Source organism: Balaenoptera borealis, assembly GCF_965194805.1.
Source record: "Balaenoptera borealis genome assembly, chromosome: 1".
Classification (NCBI taxonomy): domain Eukaryota; kingdom Metazoa; phylum Chordata; class Mammalia; order Artiodactyla; family Balaenopteridae; genus Balaenoptera; species Balaenoptera borealis.
The window spans coordinates 155,719,635-155,736,669 of record NC_138860.1 but is presented as its reverse complement, the minus strand read 5'-3'; the positions used below and the strand labels follow the sequence as shown (position 1 = coordinate 155,736,669).

The window sequence follows — 17,035 nt, the reverse complement described above, 5'->3', positions numbered from 1 at the left end:
CTAGAATTTAAAACAGTTTTATTAAAATAAGCACAATGCATAATAGCATCCTTGTGTTGTGTTGTGTAAGAACATCTGACATATGCAAATCGATTTTCTTAGATAACTAAGCAGCTCGGCTGATGCTCAGCTATCAGCTCCCCAGCAGAAGGCACCACACGGCTCAGAGCAGGGTGGCCGGGCAGCCCCCGGACTGGCTCCACAGCAGGCGCAGAGCCCCTCAGTGCCCCAGACCCGCGCTGCCCTCCACGCCGGCTCGAGGAAGGAAGCAGCAGACACACTGGTCCCTAAGTCACTCGTCATCTGAACAGCTTAAAACCAGTTAGAGTAAGAGGAAATAGCTCATTAAAACCTTCCAAATGCATGGAAATTCAGGAGAGAAGAGTGAACCCTAAGAGCTCTGGAAAGTCCATGGGCTCACAGTGGGAGTTTAAAGTCTCATCTTTGTCGGAAGAGCACGGTTAGAAAAAATGCCAAATATTGTAAAAAAACGAAATAATACTGACTTTAGCAGCAATCCCAAACAAGGAAGAGGATGATAAATGACGGACACATTTTGGTCATGGCAAAGAAAGATTATGTGCTTCTCTGCGCTATCGACTGGAAGACTGATCTGGCTTCCTGAATGCAGAAGGCTCCCTGCCCTTCCCTGAATTGAGGGGATGGCTTCGCTCAGCCAAGGGGGAGGACGTCCGGAGGACAGAGGAAGGTGGAAGGACCGCCAGAGGGGGGTGACAGTGCAGAGAGAGGGAAGAGCCTCTGTCAACTGACGCTTCTCAAGGCTGGCTCCCTGAAGGCCGCAGCCCCAGCCAGTGAGAGCGGGCTGGATCCTCGATCCGCAGGCGGGTGAGCAGGTGGGCAGGAGCCCAGTAAAGAGATGTCCCTGCCGCAGGCGATTATGCAAAGTGACAAGTGATAGTTTCCCTTTCAAAGACAACCCCTTCGGAAAAAGCTTTTTCCTTGAGGACTCTGGGGAAAGGAGGACGAGAGCCTCTGTGGATGAAAAGGCCTGGATGCAGCCGCAGAGCAGGCCCCTCACAGGTTTCCAGTGGGGCAAGGCCTGGGGCCCGGAGTGGGTCAGAGCGCTGTGGGTGTCGGGCTTGGTTGCGTGTCTCCACTGCGGCCTGCCTGGGCCAGCGCCCTCCGGCGGGCCAGGCGTGACTTGGAGGGAGGGGAAAGCTTCACGGAGCAGAGGCCCTCAGCCAGCACCTCTGACTCCTTCGCCAGTTCATTCTCCTCGTGCTGAGACAGCTGGCGGTTAAGGGCGATGGCCTCGGCCGCAAAGAGCGTCAGGTCCATTGTGCTGCTATTTCTGCAGGGATCGGGGGAGCAGAGAAGAGAGGGAGGCAGGGCTCAGTGGGGTCCGCCAGCCAGCTCCTCGACACCCGCACCAGTTGCTGCGGTTCTATGCTCCCACTGGATTTTTCTGAGCTGGCACAGGCTGCTCTCTGAAGAAGTTCTTGCATGGGTTTGGAATCTGACTTCACTGGGGCTGGAAAGGCTTTGAGCCTCAAGGACAGTCTCTGGACTTAAGAGTTGGGACAAACGCCGCCTTCCATACAGAGCCCCCTCTTCTGAGCCCTGCACACGCTCTACCAGAGGAAGGGTCACGGCACTTGAAACTCACCCATGTACATCCCTCTCCCCCGTCAGGACGGGGCCTCCAAGAGCAGGGGCTGTGCCTTTACGTCTGTGTCCTCAGAACCCAGCTCAGGGCTAGCATGTAACGGGCACTCTGGGTTTGCTGAATCAGTTTTCTCAGGTGGATCTGAGGTTTGGAGCCTCAAGGCATCTGGATGCAGCTCTAGAGAATCAGGGAGGAACCCAAGCTGGGCCCAAATGAACTGTGACTATAAAGGTGTAATACTTCCCCGTTTAACTCCCAGAAACTGGCCAGGAGGTTGGTTCCCAGAGGGCTTCCCATGAGGCTTTACTTAGCCCTGGCCCTTGGGGAATAGGGAGTGCTCACTGAGAACATGATCTAGTGTTAAAAGGCACTAGAGTCAAACACATCTGGGTTCAAAGTCCCACTCCCTAGGCTACTGTGTAGCCTTGAGTAAGTTAACTTGATTTATCTATTCCTCAGTTTTCTCATCTATAAAATGGGGCAATAGGAGCACCTCTCTTTTAAATGTATCGTAAAGCTTATGAGATTCAATATATGTAAAGCCCTTAGTACGATACCTGGCGGGTGGTTAAGTATTTCCTGTACAGTGGCCATTATTATTGTTTGTCTAGTAGTGTATATGACACTTGGTCCCTCTGCCTTACAAGGCCCCAGGTTCCTGCTACTTTCACCAACCCGCAGCAGTAGAAGGAAACCTTGGTATGCTTCGGGCTGTAAATAGTGATTTCCAGTTAGGATTCATGTGGATCCACAAAACAGGTTTTCCTCCTGCAAATAGCCTAAGGCGGGATCTTAAAGATGCTGGGGCAGGGGAAGCCATCCAGGTGGAAGAAGAGAAGAGAGGGAGCCAGACCTAGTGTAGAGGGAGACAAGGAAGAGGAGCGAGGAGAGGGAGGCCAGGAGCCCATTCAGGAAGAGGATACCTGAGCCTAGAGATGGGCTCCCCGTCCCCCACGGGAGGATGGGCCCCAGTGTGGCTGAGAGCTTGAGGGGAAAGTCAAAGCCAAATGAGGAAGGGCGTGGAGTGCAGCAGGAGCATTTACCTCTGGAGGACTTGCGGCGTGGGGAGTCCCCTTTCTGGAGCTTGCTAGAACGGGAAGGACAGATGTGTGGGTAAGCACTGCTCCCTCTTTCGAGAGCTGCCCCCACCCAAGCCAGCGGAGCGGGTAGGTTACTAGAGGCTCGGGCCCAGCACAGGGACTTGCCCATGCGTGCTTGCAGGGTCAGACCTTCCAAGGAGACAGAAAGCAAGGTACAGCCCCCAATCCAGCTGCCTCTGCATGGAGAGCCCTCTCTTTACCTGGCAAAGTCCTAATCACCCTCCGAGACCCAGCTCCAGGGTCACTTCCCCCATGAGACAGTCCCCCTTCCTTGCTGCCCCCCAACCCCTGTCCCAAGCAGAGGTGGGTCCTTGTCCTTTGGTGCCCTGAACACTTTTGATAACACCTTTGTCATACTATCCTATCATTCATTCCCTTGGTTCCCTCTCCCCATCAGAACATGAAGAGAGGGCTTGGTTCTCGCTCCTCCCACTACTGCCAGTGTCTGGCATGTGGTAAGCGCTCAGTGGTGCAGCACTTGGGTGGCTGCAGCAGCTCTTGGGTGGCTGGGAATCAGCCACTTGGAGACCCACGGATTGGGTTCCCACCTGTAACGGGCTGGCAACGCTTGCTTCCTTCCACTGTCAGGGCCACTGAGGCTGGCTAGGGACTGGCAGACCAAGGAGACACAGTAAATCACAGGAGGTCTGGCAGACCCCTTGGAGGGACAGAGGTCTGGTATCATGATTAACTGAGGAGGATGGTTAAAAATGTTTTCTAGTGAAGACTTGGAGCCTTCCTTTGGGGAAAACACCAGCCCTTTGCCTTTCAGGAAAGCTGCAGCCAGACCCCAGCAGCACAAGGGGAACCTATGAGCCCCCACTGCAGCCGCACAGCAAGCAGGGTGGGAAGGCCTTGTTTCTGCGCGCTCTCAGCTAACGAAATTTCTGTATTAGGGGATGGTGCGACCATCCAGGCTGCTCCCTCTGCTGTGTGCCTCTGCCAATAGTGGGACGCACACGGAGAATCTCCCAGAGGCCTCTTCCATTCCAGGGGGCATGGGCCGCCTGGGGCTTAGTCTGTGGCCAAGGTTAGAGCCGAGTCAGTGATATCTGTAAGGCGCTCGGTGTGGGGTTAGGTCAGGGGTCAGTTCAGTTCTACGTGCACAGGGGCTGAAGCTGCCATCTGGCGCACTCCAGCTGAGATCAGCCCCCGGGGTGTGAGAGCTTCCTCATGCCTTGCTGCAGCCCTGAAGAGGTGGACGCCCCCACCCCCGCAACCAGTCACTCACCCCCTGCACCCACGGGTGCTGCAGAACTTGGGCGGCACTCAGTCTCTGTTTCGCGTCTCGAACCAGGAGCTTGGAGATGAGGTCTTTGGCCTCGTTGGAGATATGAGCCCAGTCCTTGTCAGGAAACTCATACTTGCCTTCCTGGATGCTCTCAAACAGCTTGTTCTAGGTAAAGAAGATTCCTAGTGAGGCCACACTGGCCAGGGGATGGGCAGGATGTGCCTGTCATGGTCTGATCACGTGGGTCCAATCGACCTCAGCTGCACCTGCAGCTAGTGGCCTGGGTATTTCCCAGACTAGGGCCCCTTCCCCAACCCCCACCCTCCCCTAAATCATCCAACCACACAGAACGCCCTGGGTGGGTGGGATGGCGATGCTACTTGGAGGGCCAGGTGGGTGATGAGTGAGGAATGTCCACTAGAGAACAATGCCCAATTCCTCGGCCCTTCATCCAGATAACCGGGCTCATCTCCCGCCACCAGCATCCTTATCCTTCCTCTTCCTCCCTCGACATACACCGCTGTTTCAAACCTCCTATCTTTGTTCGTGCTGTTCCTTCTACTTGCATTTCTTGCATCTCTTCCCCTCCTGGAGGGGGCCAGACTCCTCCTTTGAGACTCACTCAGCTCAGGAATGATCTTCTCTAACAATCCTCCCCTGAACTCCTCTCTGGGCTGAGGGCCTGATGATCTCCATCTCACCTGGTGGCTGCTCTTGGACTGAGAGGGAAGGGCACGATACACCCCATTCCAGATCAGGCACAATCACCAAGCCCAGTCCTGCTTGGCCTCCCCCAGCCGCCTGACCTCCCAGCAGGCCCTGTGCTCACCTGGCACACTGTGCAGACCTCTCCCCGGTCCCAGCCACAGTCGGCTCCGCAGTGACCCACAAAGGGCGGGTAGCCACTCAGCATGATGTAGAGGACCACACCCAGGCTCCACAGGTCACAGCGCTTGTCGTAAAAAGTGGCCTCATCCGTGAAGACTTCTACCACCTCAGGGGCCATATATTCTGCAGAGCCACACTGGGTGGGGCCAGAGGTGGAGAGGGGGAAATGGCAGAGAAGAGAGAGGCTTAGTCACAGGCAGGGGACCGTAACGGGACTTGAGCAAGAGGATGGAGTTGCAGAGTAAGAAGCTGTCGAGAAAGTGAGCCAGAGAGCTTGACTGGTGCCACGCAGGCACTTAGAAAAGCTGGGCCACTGGACATTTGTAAACTGAGTCCTATCATTCCCCACAATCCACAGGACGAGTTAGTTCCAGGTCACCTTCTTATCTTCTCAGGTCCTTCTCCAGTAGGCAGAGACCCTTGGTCAAGAAGCTCCAGGAATCTCTCCCTGACCTGGCTCTCTGTAAACAGTCACTCAATGAGCAGGTACTTCAATGTACCAGGAGCACAGCTCTTGGGAGGAGATCCAACTCCATAAAGCAAGGATTTCTTTCTTTTTTTAAAAAATTTATTTATTTATTTTTGGCTGAGTTGGGTCTTTGTTGCTGCACACGGGCTTTTCTCTAGTTGCGGCGAGTGGGGGCTACTCTTGGTTGCGGTGCGCGGGCTTCTCATTGCGGTGGCTTCTCTTGTTGCGGAGCACAGGCTCTAGGCACGTGGGCTTCAGTACTTGTGGCTCACAGGCTCTAGAGCGCAGGCTCAGTAGTTGTGGCACACGGGCTTAGTTGCTCTGTGGCATGTGGGATCTTCCTGGACCAGGGATCAAACCTGTGTCCCCTGCACTGGCAGGTGGATTCTTAACCACTGCGCCACCAGGGAAGCCCAGCAAGGATTTCTTAAAGTGAAGTCCTGCCAAGCTTCCCTGCTAGCTTTGAGCATGGAAGAATAAGAATTTAGAATTAAGAGATCATCAAAGCTAGGAGAGCTCTTAGAACAAAGCTGATTTCCTCACTTCTCCCATTTATGGATGGGAAAACCAAGGACTAGAATGGGACAGGGATTTGTTCAAGCACATCCGTGGCAAACCCAGGTCAAGAATCCAGGATTCCTTCCTCCCATACTTGCATGGAAGACTGCTGATAAAAACAAAACAAACTCTTTTTGCTTCCCTCTTCATTATTTCAGGCTCACCAGGAGGCAACCCTCCCCCCAGCCCTGCAACATACACAACTAATTGGATGGGAAGATGGTGAGTGGAGAAAGGACGTTTTCTTTGTTATTGGCAATTAGAGTTAATGACTTTGAGAATAAGGTAGCTCAGTGTAGTAGAAGCTAATACAGAGACATCTCTAATAATGTTGCTTAGAATGAGACATGGGCATATTTAAAAACGTCTTAAAAAAAGATTATTAGGGACTTCCCTGGTGGCGCAGTGGTTAAGAATCCGCCTGCCAATGCAGGGGACATGGGTTTGAGCCCTGGTCCAGGAAGATCCCACATGTCGCAGAGCAACTAAGCTCGTGCGCCGCAACTGCTGAGCCTGCGTGCTGCAACGAAGAGTAGCCCCTGGCTTGTCGCAACTTGAGAAAGCCTGCGCACAGCAACGAAGGCCCAATTCAGCCAAAAAAAAAATTAGGAAAACTCACTTTTGAAGCGTGCAAATCTCAAAAGAATTATAATAATTATAGTATATCCAGTATGTACAGGAGATGTCTTAGGAAGAAATAGCTCCCAGCAGCACCATCTGAGCAGGAAATGGGAAGTGAGAGAAGCAACAGGATAACTCAGCCAGGCCCTTACGTGCAAAGACCTCTCAGTTCTTGCCACTGAGGCCACACTCCTAACCTTCACCGTAAGGTGGACGCGCCCCGACTCCGCCATGGGAATGGGAGCTGTCCACACGCTCATATGCAAAAGCGTGGGCCTGAGAGTAGTGTCTGTCTTCACCTGGGTCAGGAGTCAGGGCTCAGCCTGTTATTATGGATATAATTTGTCTCCTCATGAGCAGTGGACCCACCCCAAACTGAAAGCTCTAATGTCAGTTCCACTAGCACCTAAGCAGGGGTGGGGTGAGGGATGGGGGTGGTTGTCAAGATAGGAAGTGAGGCCAAACAACAACTCAGGCAGCAGCAGATACACTCGGTTTCCCTTCCTTAGCCCTCTGTTCTGGTCTGCAGAGCATTAGGGACAGGAGCTCAGAAGGAGAGGGCACAGGTGCCCAGCCATACATACTGGAGTGGTCAGCTCTGGTGTGGTTATGGGGGTGCAGGAGTTGTTCAGTTTCACCCCACTGCCCAAGTCAAAGTCACAGATTTTCACCGGAGACACCTGAAAAGGAAAGCAGGAAGCAAAGTTACAAATAGGAGCAGCCAAAGGGCGTGAGGAGACAGCGTGACTATGTGGGTACACTGCCACAGTGTGGCTGCCACACTGAAGCCCAGCTTTACCTGGCAGTCGTGTTCCCTCTTCTTGAGTGAACTAGAAATCACCTGAGGATTTGTCCTAAGGTGTCCTCTTCTCCATGCTCCTTCCTTATTTCCCGACTAGGAGAAAATGTGTGCACTACATGGGGTCAGACTGTGGTTGTGAACTTCGTATAAGACAAGGAGCAAACCTATGGAACTCTTGCCAACAATGTAGGTTGCAACTCAGAAGTTAGAGAAGTTAGCACGTATTCCTGAAAGACTCCTTGTAGCTCACTCACTGCAGGGCAACGGAGTTTTGCATAAAACCCTTGAGCACCTCAGGTGGCTTAGGGTGACCAACCTGTCTTTGCTTACTTGGGGTTTTGTTGGGTTTAAGCACCGAAAAGTCCTGCATTCCAGGAAATCCCTTAGGCCCGAGCAAACTGGGATGGCTGGTCACTCTAGGCAGCATCAACATAGCAGCCCAGTCCACTGGGACTAGATGCTGCACCCGAGACTGCACAGAGCATGAGTCATCTCTGGAGCCGAGCGGGAGGTGCTGTGTGCATGCATGAGAACGGCCTGCGTGGTGGAGTAGCACAGCGAGCGAGTCAAAAAAAAAAAAGTGCTAGTCCCCATTCGCCATTTACCTGCTGCAGCTCCCACCTCTGTTTCTTTCCTCCCTCCCTTTTCTCTGCCTTACATTCTAGCTTTCTTCTTCTCTTTTTCACTTAGCTTCTCTTTTTCATTGTGGTTAAAATACATATAACATAAACATGCCATTTTAACCATTTTCAAGTGTACAATTCAGTAGCATTATTACATTCATACTGTTGGGCAACCATTACCAGTATTTTTCCAAAACTGTCACATCACATCAAACAGAAACTCTACCCATTAAGCAATAACTCCCCATTCCCCTGCTCTCCAGCCCCAGTAACATTTAATCTACTTTTCGTCTCTATGAATTTGCCTATTCCAGATATTTCATATAAGTGGAATCACACAAAATTTGTCCTTTTGTGTCTGGCTTATTTCATTTAGCATACTGGTTTCAAGGTTCATCCATGTGGTAGCACGCGTCAGAACTTCATTCTGTTTTACGGCTGAACAATATTCCATTATATGGATATACCACATTTTGTTCACCCATTCATCTGCTGATGGACACTTGGGCTGTTTCCAGCTTTGGCTATTATGACTAGTGCTGCTATGAACACTGATGTTCAGGTCTCTGTCTTCAACTCTTTTGGGTATATACACAGGTGTGGAATTGCTGAGTGCTATGGTAATGCTATGCTTAGCTTTTTGAGGAACTGCCAAACTGTCTTCCACAGTGGCTGAACCGTTTTACTTTCCCACCAGTGATGGGGAAGAGTCCCAATTTCCCCACATCCTCATCAACACTTTTTATTTTCTATTTTCTGTATTGTAACTATCCCAGTAGGTGTGACATGGTATCTCACTGTGGTTTTGATTTGCATTTCCCTGATGACTAAGGATGTTGAGCATCTTTTCGTGTTCTTACTGGCCATTTGCATACCTTCTTTGGAGAAATGTCTTTTCAAGCCCTGTGCCCATTTTTAAATTAAGTTGTCTTTTTGATATTGAGTTTTAGAAGTTCTTTATATATTTTGGGTATTAAACCCTTATCAGACATATGATTTGCAAATATTTTCTCCCATTCTGTGGGTTGTTTTTTCACTTTCTTGATGATGCCTTTTTACACTCAGTCTCTCTTAATTTTAATGTCAGCCATAAAAAGGGGGAACAAATCTGTGTCATGAAGATCAAATGAAACAAAGGACATGAAAGTACACTGTAAACCAGAGACACTATGACAGAGTAGTTCAGAGCACCAGTGGAGTCTGGGGTCAGACTACCTTAGTTTTAATCTCTACTACTTATCAGCTGAGTGACTTTGGGCAAGTTTCTAAATCTATCTAAGCTTCAGTTTCCTTATCCCCATAAAATGAATATAATAATAGTGTCCACCTCATGAGATTTTATAAATACTAGATAAAAGAAGTGTAAGTGCCTGGTACAATGTTAAGTGCTCAAGAAATGTTAAACATAATTATTAATAATAACCATAGTGATAATCATGATAAATTATAAAGTTTTATGCCAGAGCCACTGACAGGAAGTCACAAGATTTATTTGAGTGAATACATTTCTATTCCCCACAAAAGCATTGTAAGTAGCAGGCTGACTCACATGTTCCCTCACAGCCACTCCTTATTTATGAGCTCTCCCCTAATCCAGACCAAGACACGTGTGTCATGTATATGCACATGTATACACACACAGCTAGGAATGTGGGCCATCAAAACCACCTGGGCCTAAGTCCCTCCTAACAAACAAAGACTTTGTCAAATCCATACATGCTATGAAGATGCAAACACTTCCATTTACTAGTAGATTAAGATAAAGATTAAAATAGGTTGCATTTGTTCAACACCAAGTAAAAATGTCTTCTTTTTAATGGGCACCTTTGGAAATAAAAATGGAAGCAGAAACCCTTTTCAAGAACTTGCTTCCTAATTATCACTTCTAGTGGTGGACACCGGCAGGCATATATACCATAACAAAAACATCATTTACAGGCAGAGATTTGCTTGATGTAAGATGGAGTTGCTGTCTGACTCACATCTACTGCTCTAAAGGTAGGTGCATTGGATTAGAAAACATTCATTTTGTGCAGGTCTCATATATTTTACAAACACTCAGGTTTAAGCCAATCTGCTGATAAAGAGCACAGAAGGGCCAAGGATTAGCCCTACTTGGGATGTAGAAACACTACACGTTAGGTATAATATTCTCATGTGCCTATAATAATCAGTTCAACTTGGTACCTGAGGCCGAGAGAGCTGCTAATGATTTACATTGAAAGTAAGGGTGGCTTCCCTGAGTCAGTATGAACTGTGACATCCCAAATCAGGCCCTAAGTACCTTTTCTGGAGATTCACACAATATATTTTCTGGCTTCAGATCACGGTGAGCAATGCCTGAAATGACAAAGAGCAAAGAAACGGTTAACATATGCACTTGATTATCAAACATTCCACACACAATTAATTTTTTCCAAATGCTGTTGTTCGCAGATTAATTCCCAATTATGGTACATTAAAAAATCAACGAGCTGCAGGAGGCAGAAGTAACCAGAAACACAAACCAAAAGCACAGTTGATTCTGCAAGTTCTTTTGAAGCGGAAGCTTTAGAAGTCAGTCAGGGATAAGAAGGGCTAAATGAATCCCAGCCAGCCTACCTCTCAGCACTGCACTGACAACCCAGAATAAGCAGCCTAATACGAAGCACAGCAAAGAGCCCTGCAAACAGCGATGCTTGGAACAGCAATGAAGAAATAATTAGTGCCTTGTTTAAGAGCATCTCAGGGGGCTGGGACTGCTCTACCTCATTTCTTCTTGTGTGGCCGATTCAAAAAAAAATGATTCCTTCCGTGGGACTCCCTGAATGTTCAGAGGATCAAGCGTTAGTTAACAAGTCTCCCAAAGCTTGTCTGGTTCCCTTCTCACCTGCTCTGCATGTCCAAGACAGTCCTGCCAGAAGCTCAGCAAGGACTGCTTTGGCCCGAGGGTGCTGTTCTTAAGAGAAACCTCTCCTGTATTTTGGTCAGACCTCCTTGAAGGAGACTGCGGATTTACAGCCTACCCCGTGAGGCATTAAAAGTTGCTGACCTGGCCAAGAAGGCACCTGGGGGCAAACCCCTTTTAACCAAAGACAGGGACAAAGAACCAACTCATGGCCATGGTGTTCTAGTGGTGGACACAGAAATCTCCCATTCCTTTTTCCTCCTGCAGAGTGTACGGCACAGAGATAGAGGGCTGTAAAGTCAAGCAAAAGCCAAACGGCTACTGCTTGGAAGTACTGGGAAGCAGCAGAGGATTCGTGGAATAATGGGGAAAAGCAGACTCTGCTTCATTACAACTCCCTTGCTGATCAACTTCTCAGGCAGCCCTCTAGATCCCCAGCAGGAGGCACTTCACTAGGGAAGAAGAACCTGAGCTCCAGCAGGCTAAGTAACTTCATCAGTCACCTAATTGAATGAGAACCCAGAGTGGCTACGTCCAGGCTGCACAAATTGAGCTGGGCTGCAGCTCGCCGCGCTAAAAGTGAAAGATATTTTCCATTACAGCAAGTGCTCCCACAGAAGGGTCGCGAGCCACACGTGGAGCCTTACTCTCCAAATAGGTGCCGATGGCCCCGTTGTCCCCCGGCCTGCGAACTGAGAGCCAGGCCGTAATAGTGGGCCTGCCTCAGTGAGCACACCAGCCATCGAACTGCTCCAGTTCATTTCCCAGAGGTTGAGCTGCAGTATGTCCAGTATTTAAAAGTATGGAACTTGTTTCAGGCTGACCCATTCTAACCCAATTCATCTTTCCAGCATGAAGTTATTTAGAAAACAGCCAAATTCAGCTGCAAATTGTTTTTCATCACCTCCAACTTCTAGTCACATGGGCAGCTGGCCAGCTAGATGTTAACTAGCACTTCAGAACTCCTAAGACACCACCAGCCTCTGTTCCCTGTAGTGCATTCTGGTAAAAAAAAAACACACAAAAAAACCCGCCTTTACCCGCCTCCAAGGTATGGATCTTATAAAAAGCGTGACCCAGTTTTGCAATCTACAGAGGCGGCTTGGGGAGCAGTTGTAAATCTCTGTCAGGCGGGTGTTACGTACATGCATCCCAGCTTTCAGAAACAGAACTACTGCTATTCATCATGCTGTGCAACGTACAGACACTCCCTTCTAGGAATTTTCATCCCATGTGCAAGTCAGGCCCCCAACCTGGGCAGCGTCAGCATGGAGTGCTCTCCTCAGCCACCGGAGGAAGCGAGGTGGACTGGTGAACCTCCCCTCCGGCACATGCCTCACCAGTCTGCACGGTTATCACTGGCACATAGCGGGATGCAGGATGCGGAAGCAGCATGCCTGCAAGTGGACCTGAGCGCTCACAACCGATGAGGCTGGCCAACGTCCATGGAAGTGAAGGGAGCAGAACTAAGCCTCAGGGCATGCGCTCCACCCCCATGCCCGCCAGGCAGAGTGCGTAATTTTAAGGGAATCAGTATGCGGAGTAAAAATGCCTTCTGCCTGGCGGGGGAGGAGGGTGGAGGAAATGTTACTGAAGAACCACTATGTGCCGGGCACTATGCTCCACCTATATATGTATATGTTATAAGTATACAACACATATGCAAGAGACACACAATTATGTAAGCGAATCAATATATATAAAAGGCCCAGGATGGTGCCTGGCACATAACAAGCGCTATGTAAGTGTTAGCTACTGTTGATGATGTCATTATTATCTCTCTTAATTCTCACCATAGCTCTAGGAGGTAGGCATTGTTACTGAGAGAGCACACAGCTGGTAAAAAGGTGAAGCCAGAGTTCAGTTTTGCCATGGCACTGCTGTTAGGCAAATTTTAAAAACATATGTAATAGTCAAGCATATTTCAAGAAATGCAAAAACGTATCATTTGCAAAAATATTTAATTTACTACAAAAGTTCTAGCTAAGGAACTGTAAACTGAAGCGTAATTCAAACAATAGCAGCTTGCTATTTACACAATGTTCAACAGATACCTCAAACTCACCATGTTAATAGAAAAATGCATTTCCCATTTATTGTGAACAATATATAAAACTACACGTATACTACCATGCCAATTTTGAAAAGAGAGATACAGGTGATATATTTTAAAAGACTAGACTGAATAATATCCAAATATTTATACTAGAGTCTAGGTCATATTATGCATGATTTTTGCATTCTTCATTAGTAAAGGAAAAGATCATACACATATACACACTCAGACATACCTTGTTCAACATGAAATTCATTTTTTTTTACTCCTTGCTCTTTCTCCTGTATCCCTATCCTGCTTAATAGCTCCACATCTACCCACCATTCACATCAGAGATCTAGAAGCCACCCTGGCCTGCCCCCTCACCCTCCTGGGTGGGCCTGCTAGCTGCACCAGCTCCTGGCCCAGCCCTCTACCTGGCCTGCCCCTCTCCCTTGGTCCTCAGAGGCAACCAGCCCAATCCACCCACCACGGCCAAGGCCTGGCTAACCTTTGGTATGCAGGAAGTCAAGGGCTGCAGCGACATCCTGCACCACTCGGCTGGCTTCTCGCTCGTTGAAGTGCTTCTGCTTCTGGATGTGGGTCAGGATGGAGCCTGGAGAGCAGAGGGACACAGAAGAATGCCTTTCAGGCTCTAGTAAGTGTAACTTCTCAGAGGCCAGGTTTTCAAAAGTTTGGGGTGGGGACATAGGCTTATTCATCGCTAAATGTCCAGCACCAGTGTGGTACCTGGCACAGAGCAGGTACCAGCACAAAACTGGACCAAACAGAACTGGAAGCCTATCTTCTGTACCTGTCTATGATGAGCACAGAAGGGAGAGAGAATACCATTTAAGTGACCAAAAAATATTAATGCCACTGGGGCAGATTCGGCTTCTGAAATCGAAAAGAACTAAAAGTGAATCCACACGGGGTTGGGGGCCTCTCTAGAGGAACTTTTCCTCCCTTGCATCTGATCCCAGTCCAAACAAAAGCACATGCCTTCAAATGGAAAAGCCACACCTTTACGCGTTATGTAAAGGTCTAGTAAAAGGGAAAAAAATGGCTTTCCCCCTGAACTTTCCCATTTATTATTATTATTGTTATTTATTATTTTGTTGGCAATGGCTAACATTTACTGGGTAGTTAACTATATACCAAGCACTATGTGATACTCTTTAAATAGATTATCTTATTCTCACTGCAATTGTACAAGATGTACAAAATAGAGTCATCCCCATTACACAGCTATAGATGGGGAACCTGAAGCCAAAAAAGGTTAAGCAACTTGCTCAAGATCATACACCAGGAAGTGGTGGCATCATCAGGACCCAAGCCCAGTAAGTCAGGTCTCGGAGCCTGTGCAGACTTCTCCTCAGCAGGACCTATGGTCTGACTCCTGGGGGGATGGGTTTTCCTGAGCCAACCACACACTCTCTTTACCCGCTGAGTCTGCCCTCAGTAGAGCTGCGCTCTAAGTGATACAGTTACTGATGACCCTGGCTGCATCAAGCATCTCAGATAGGTAATTCACGGTGCTGGTGTGGTTGGGAGGGGTGGGGTAGACACAGGCACGAACATATGGCTTGGCTCCATGTGGTCTGTGCTCACCACCGGAAGCCAGTATTTTTGGGCAGAAGGTGTCATCTCTGTATCCTAAAAATGGCACATGTTTACTTATTATCTCTGGTTTTTGTCATGGGGAGGGGATGAAAGATCTTTCACTTGCCAGATTAAACAATCAAAGGATCCCAACATGCTGTGGAACATTCTGAGAAAACTGGCTCTTGGCTAGGTCTCAGGCTTGCTCTACTGCAGTGAGTCTCTTATTTTCAAATTTGTTAAAAGGGAGAGTGGCGAGTAATACTCTACACACTTCTAAGATAGCCCCCAGCATACCCAATTGTTACAGCTGACATTTATTGAACCCTTAGCGCCTACGGGGCGCTGACCTAAGCATTTCACATGAATTATCTCATTTAATCTTCACAGTGTCCCAGTGCTGTCATTATCCTTATTTACAGATATAGAGAATACTGTTGGGAAAGATTATGTGACTTGCTCAAGGTCACACAGCTAGTAAGTGATGGAGCTCCCTTAACCACCAAACCCCTCCGTGTAGCCCTCCACTAGGCTCCAGACATCCTCCCTAACCTTCACCTTGCAAATGCTTCCTAGGGCTGGGTGAGTGATGGGGAGAGAAAGGGCTTCTCTATGTCAGAAAAGCAACTTAAATATATATTCCGGTGATCATGTGTGTGGGTGATGGTGGTGATGGTCGAGAATGGCATCTGTCCATCTGAAGGATGGCACCTTCTGGTGAGCCTTTTTAGACTTCACAATGAATGCAAGAGCTCCCACCCCATAATTAACTTCATTAAATAGTGAATGTGTCAAAACAATGGATTGATAAATTGATGACTAAATGTATCTATATATGAGTCCTATTATAATGAGAAGGCATTTATAGAAGTCCACACAGGTGACATTCTGAGTTCTGCAAAATGCTAATTACATCCTTCCCTCCGGCCTCCCTTCTCCCAAATCAAGGGCAGTTTTAAGTCCTTCATCCTTTTTATTAGCTTGACTCGTTTTAGAAGTCTCTGGGATTCATGATGGATGATCACCGCCCTGGGTCTTAATCAGAAGTCCAAACACATACTCAACAGTAAGTACCTCCTTGCAATTTCTCAAAGACCAAGTAAAACCTTGTGTCGTCTTCAAAGAACTCAATCAGCTCCAGAATGTTCCTTAAATAGGGAAAATAGTATTATATATTGAAGCCCACTTACAAATACACAATGAAAAAAAAAAAAAACAAAAACCAATGCCCTGTAACAGGGCAGAAATCAACTTGAAATCAGAATGCTTATTAAAGCCCCGTGTTTGAGAAGTAGCCAATGGTGTTAGCAAGATTCAGGTCACCTTATCTTTCCATAATGTTTAGTCTCTGGTGTTTTCACCAAGTCTGTGCTGTCAAACCCCAACCCTAAAACCCACTAGGTAGAGTTATAAAAAAGTCCCGGTCACATTAAACTGAATAAAATCTGCAGCCGACTGGAAGCAATTGCGGCTAATAACACTGAATAGTAGGTGTGTGTCCTGGAGGCAAGCAGCAAATAATTACCTGCCCTCCCTCTTGCCCATAAATCACGGGGCAGTATTTACATTGCCTGGAGAAAATGGAAACATCTGTCAAATAGACTTGGGGCCTAACGTGGGCACCGCTAGACCCTAACTGCTAAGCGCTACTTAATGAAACGGCCGCGTTCCCGGCCACTGTAGCACTTGTGGCCTTCCCCGGTGAGCACTCTCTGCCTGCCTGAGCATTACTGCGCTCTGCCAACAAGGTCGTCTTGTAACTCAGTAGGGAAGCCACCAGCCTGGATATTGGAGGTGTTGGGGGCTTTTTTTCTTTTAAAGAACGAAATAAACCAAGTAGAGTCTGTAATGCTGAACTCAGAAGCTGCAGGGCTGAAAATAAAAATCTGTCCCTCATAAAAAATGCTGACCATTTTGGGAGACACCGGGCGTTTACTAGCAAAAAGGTGTCCGAATAAGATGGCCAAATGGCCTAATTTGAAAGAAGATTGTAGAGGCAGTGCCTGGAGTTAAATCAACAGCAGCCCCCTTCCTCCAAGCTTAATGACAAAGCCATCAATACTGACCACTGGCTCCCTGCTGACCCTGCCATGGAGGGAGAGAGAGGGGGGAGCAGCGTCTTAGAGGTCACCCTGATTTAAAGCCACAGTGGGAGAGCCATTCATTTGGAGAGGGTGGTGAGTAGACTAAGATGGGGCTAGAGACCACCTTGGCCCAGTTATCAAGCAACGAGTGTTAAACAAGGTTTCAGGACCCTTAGTAGAAGCTGCACGTATGTAAATATGCGAGGAGCAGAAAACAGCGCAAATAGTCTTAACAGTTCTCATCATCCTCATCTATTAACTAAAGCAGGTCCCTACAGATTTCTACTAGGCAACACTCAGTGAGCCTGCTTTCCACAGGTGCTTGAAAGAAATAAAATCCCATTTTTTCCCAAGCAGCCACTGATTCAGATTGCTTGCTCTTCTAACTTGCATAAATTCCTGATATGTACAGTATTTCAGCCTAAATAGAAGACAGCTTCTTTGCTGCTGCTGCTTCTCCTCTTTCTCTCTCTCTCTAAACATTGAAAGATGGAAGGAGTTATACACA

At 48.1% G+C, this 17,035-nt stretch overlaps 1 protein-coding gene across 7 annotated transcripts in view; it reads right to left on the bottom strand.

The window, feature by feature from the left end:
* Window position 1: 1 nt before the first annotated feature.
* The window catches only part of MKNK1 (MAPK interacting serine/threonine kinase 1), a 32,416-nt gene continuing 15,382 nt past the window's right edge, over window positions 2-17,035 (bottom strand). For 4 of the 7 annotated variants that reach the window (XM_082378962.1, XM_082378963.1, XM_082378964.1 and 1 more), the window contains 8 exons: window positions 15,518-15,591; window positions 13,353-13,457; window positions 10,204-10,259; window positions 7,079-7,174; window positions 4,788-4,982; window positions 3,959-4,123; window positions 2,671-2,714; window positions 2-1,312 (listed from right to left, as the gene is read on the bottom strand). In XM_082378962.1, coding sequence (XP_082235088.1) covers window positions 1,078-1,312; window positions 2,671-2,714; window positions 3,959-4,123; window positions 4,788-4,982; window positions 7,079-7,174; window positions 10,204-10,259; window positions 13,353-13,457; window positions 15,518-15,591 — 970 coding nt within the window. In that variant the 3' untranslated portion in view covers window positions 2-1,077. The other 3 variants (XM_082378965.1, XM_082378967.1, XM_082378966.1) reach the window with 3 other exon arrangements.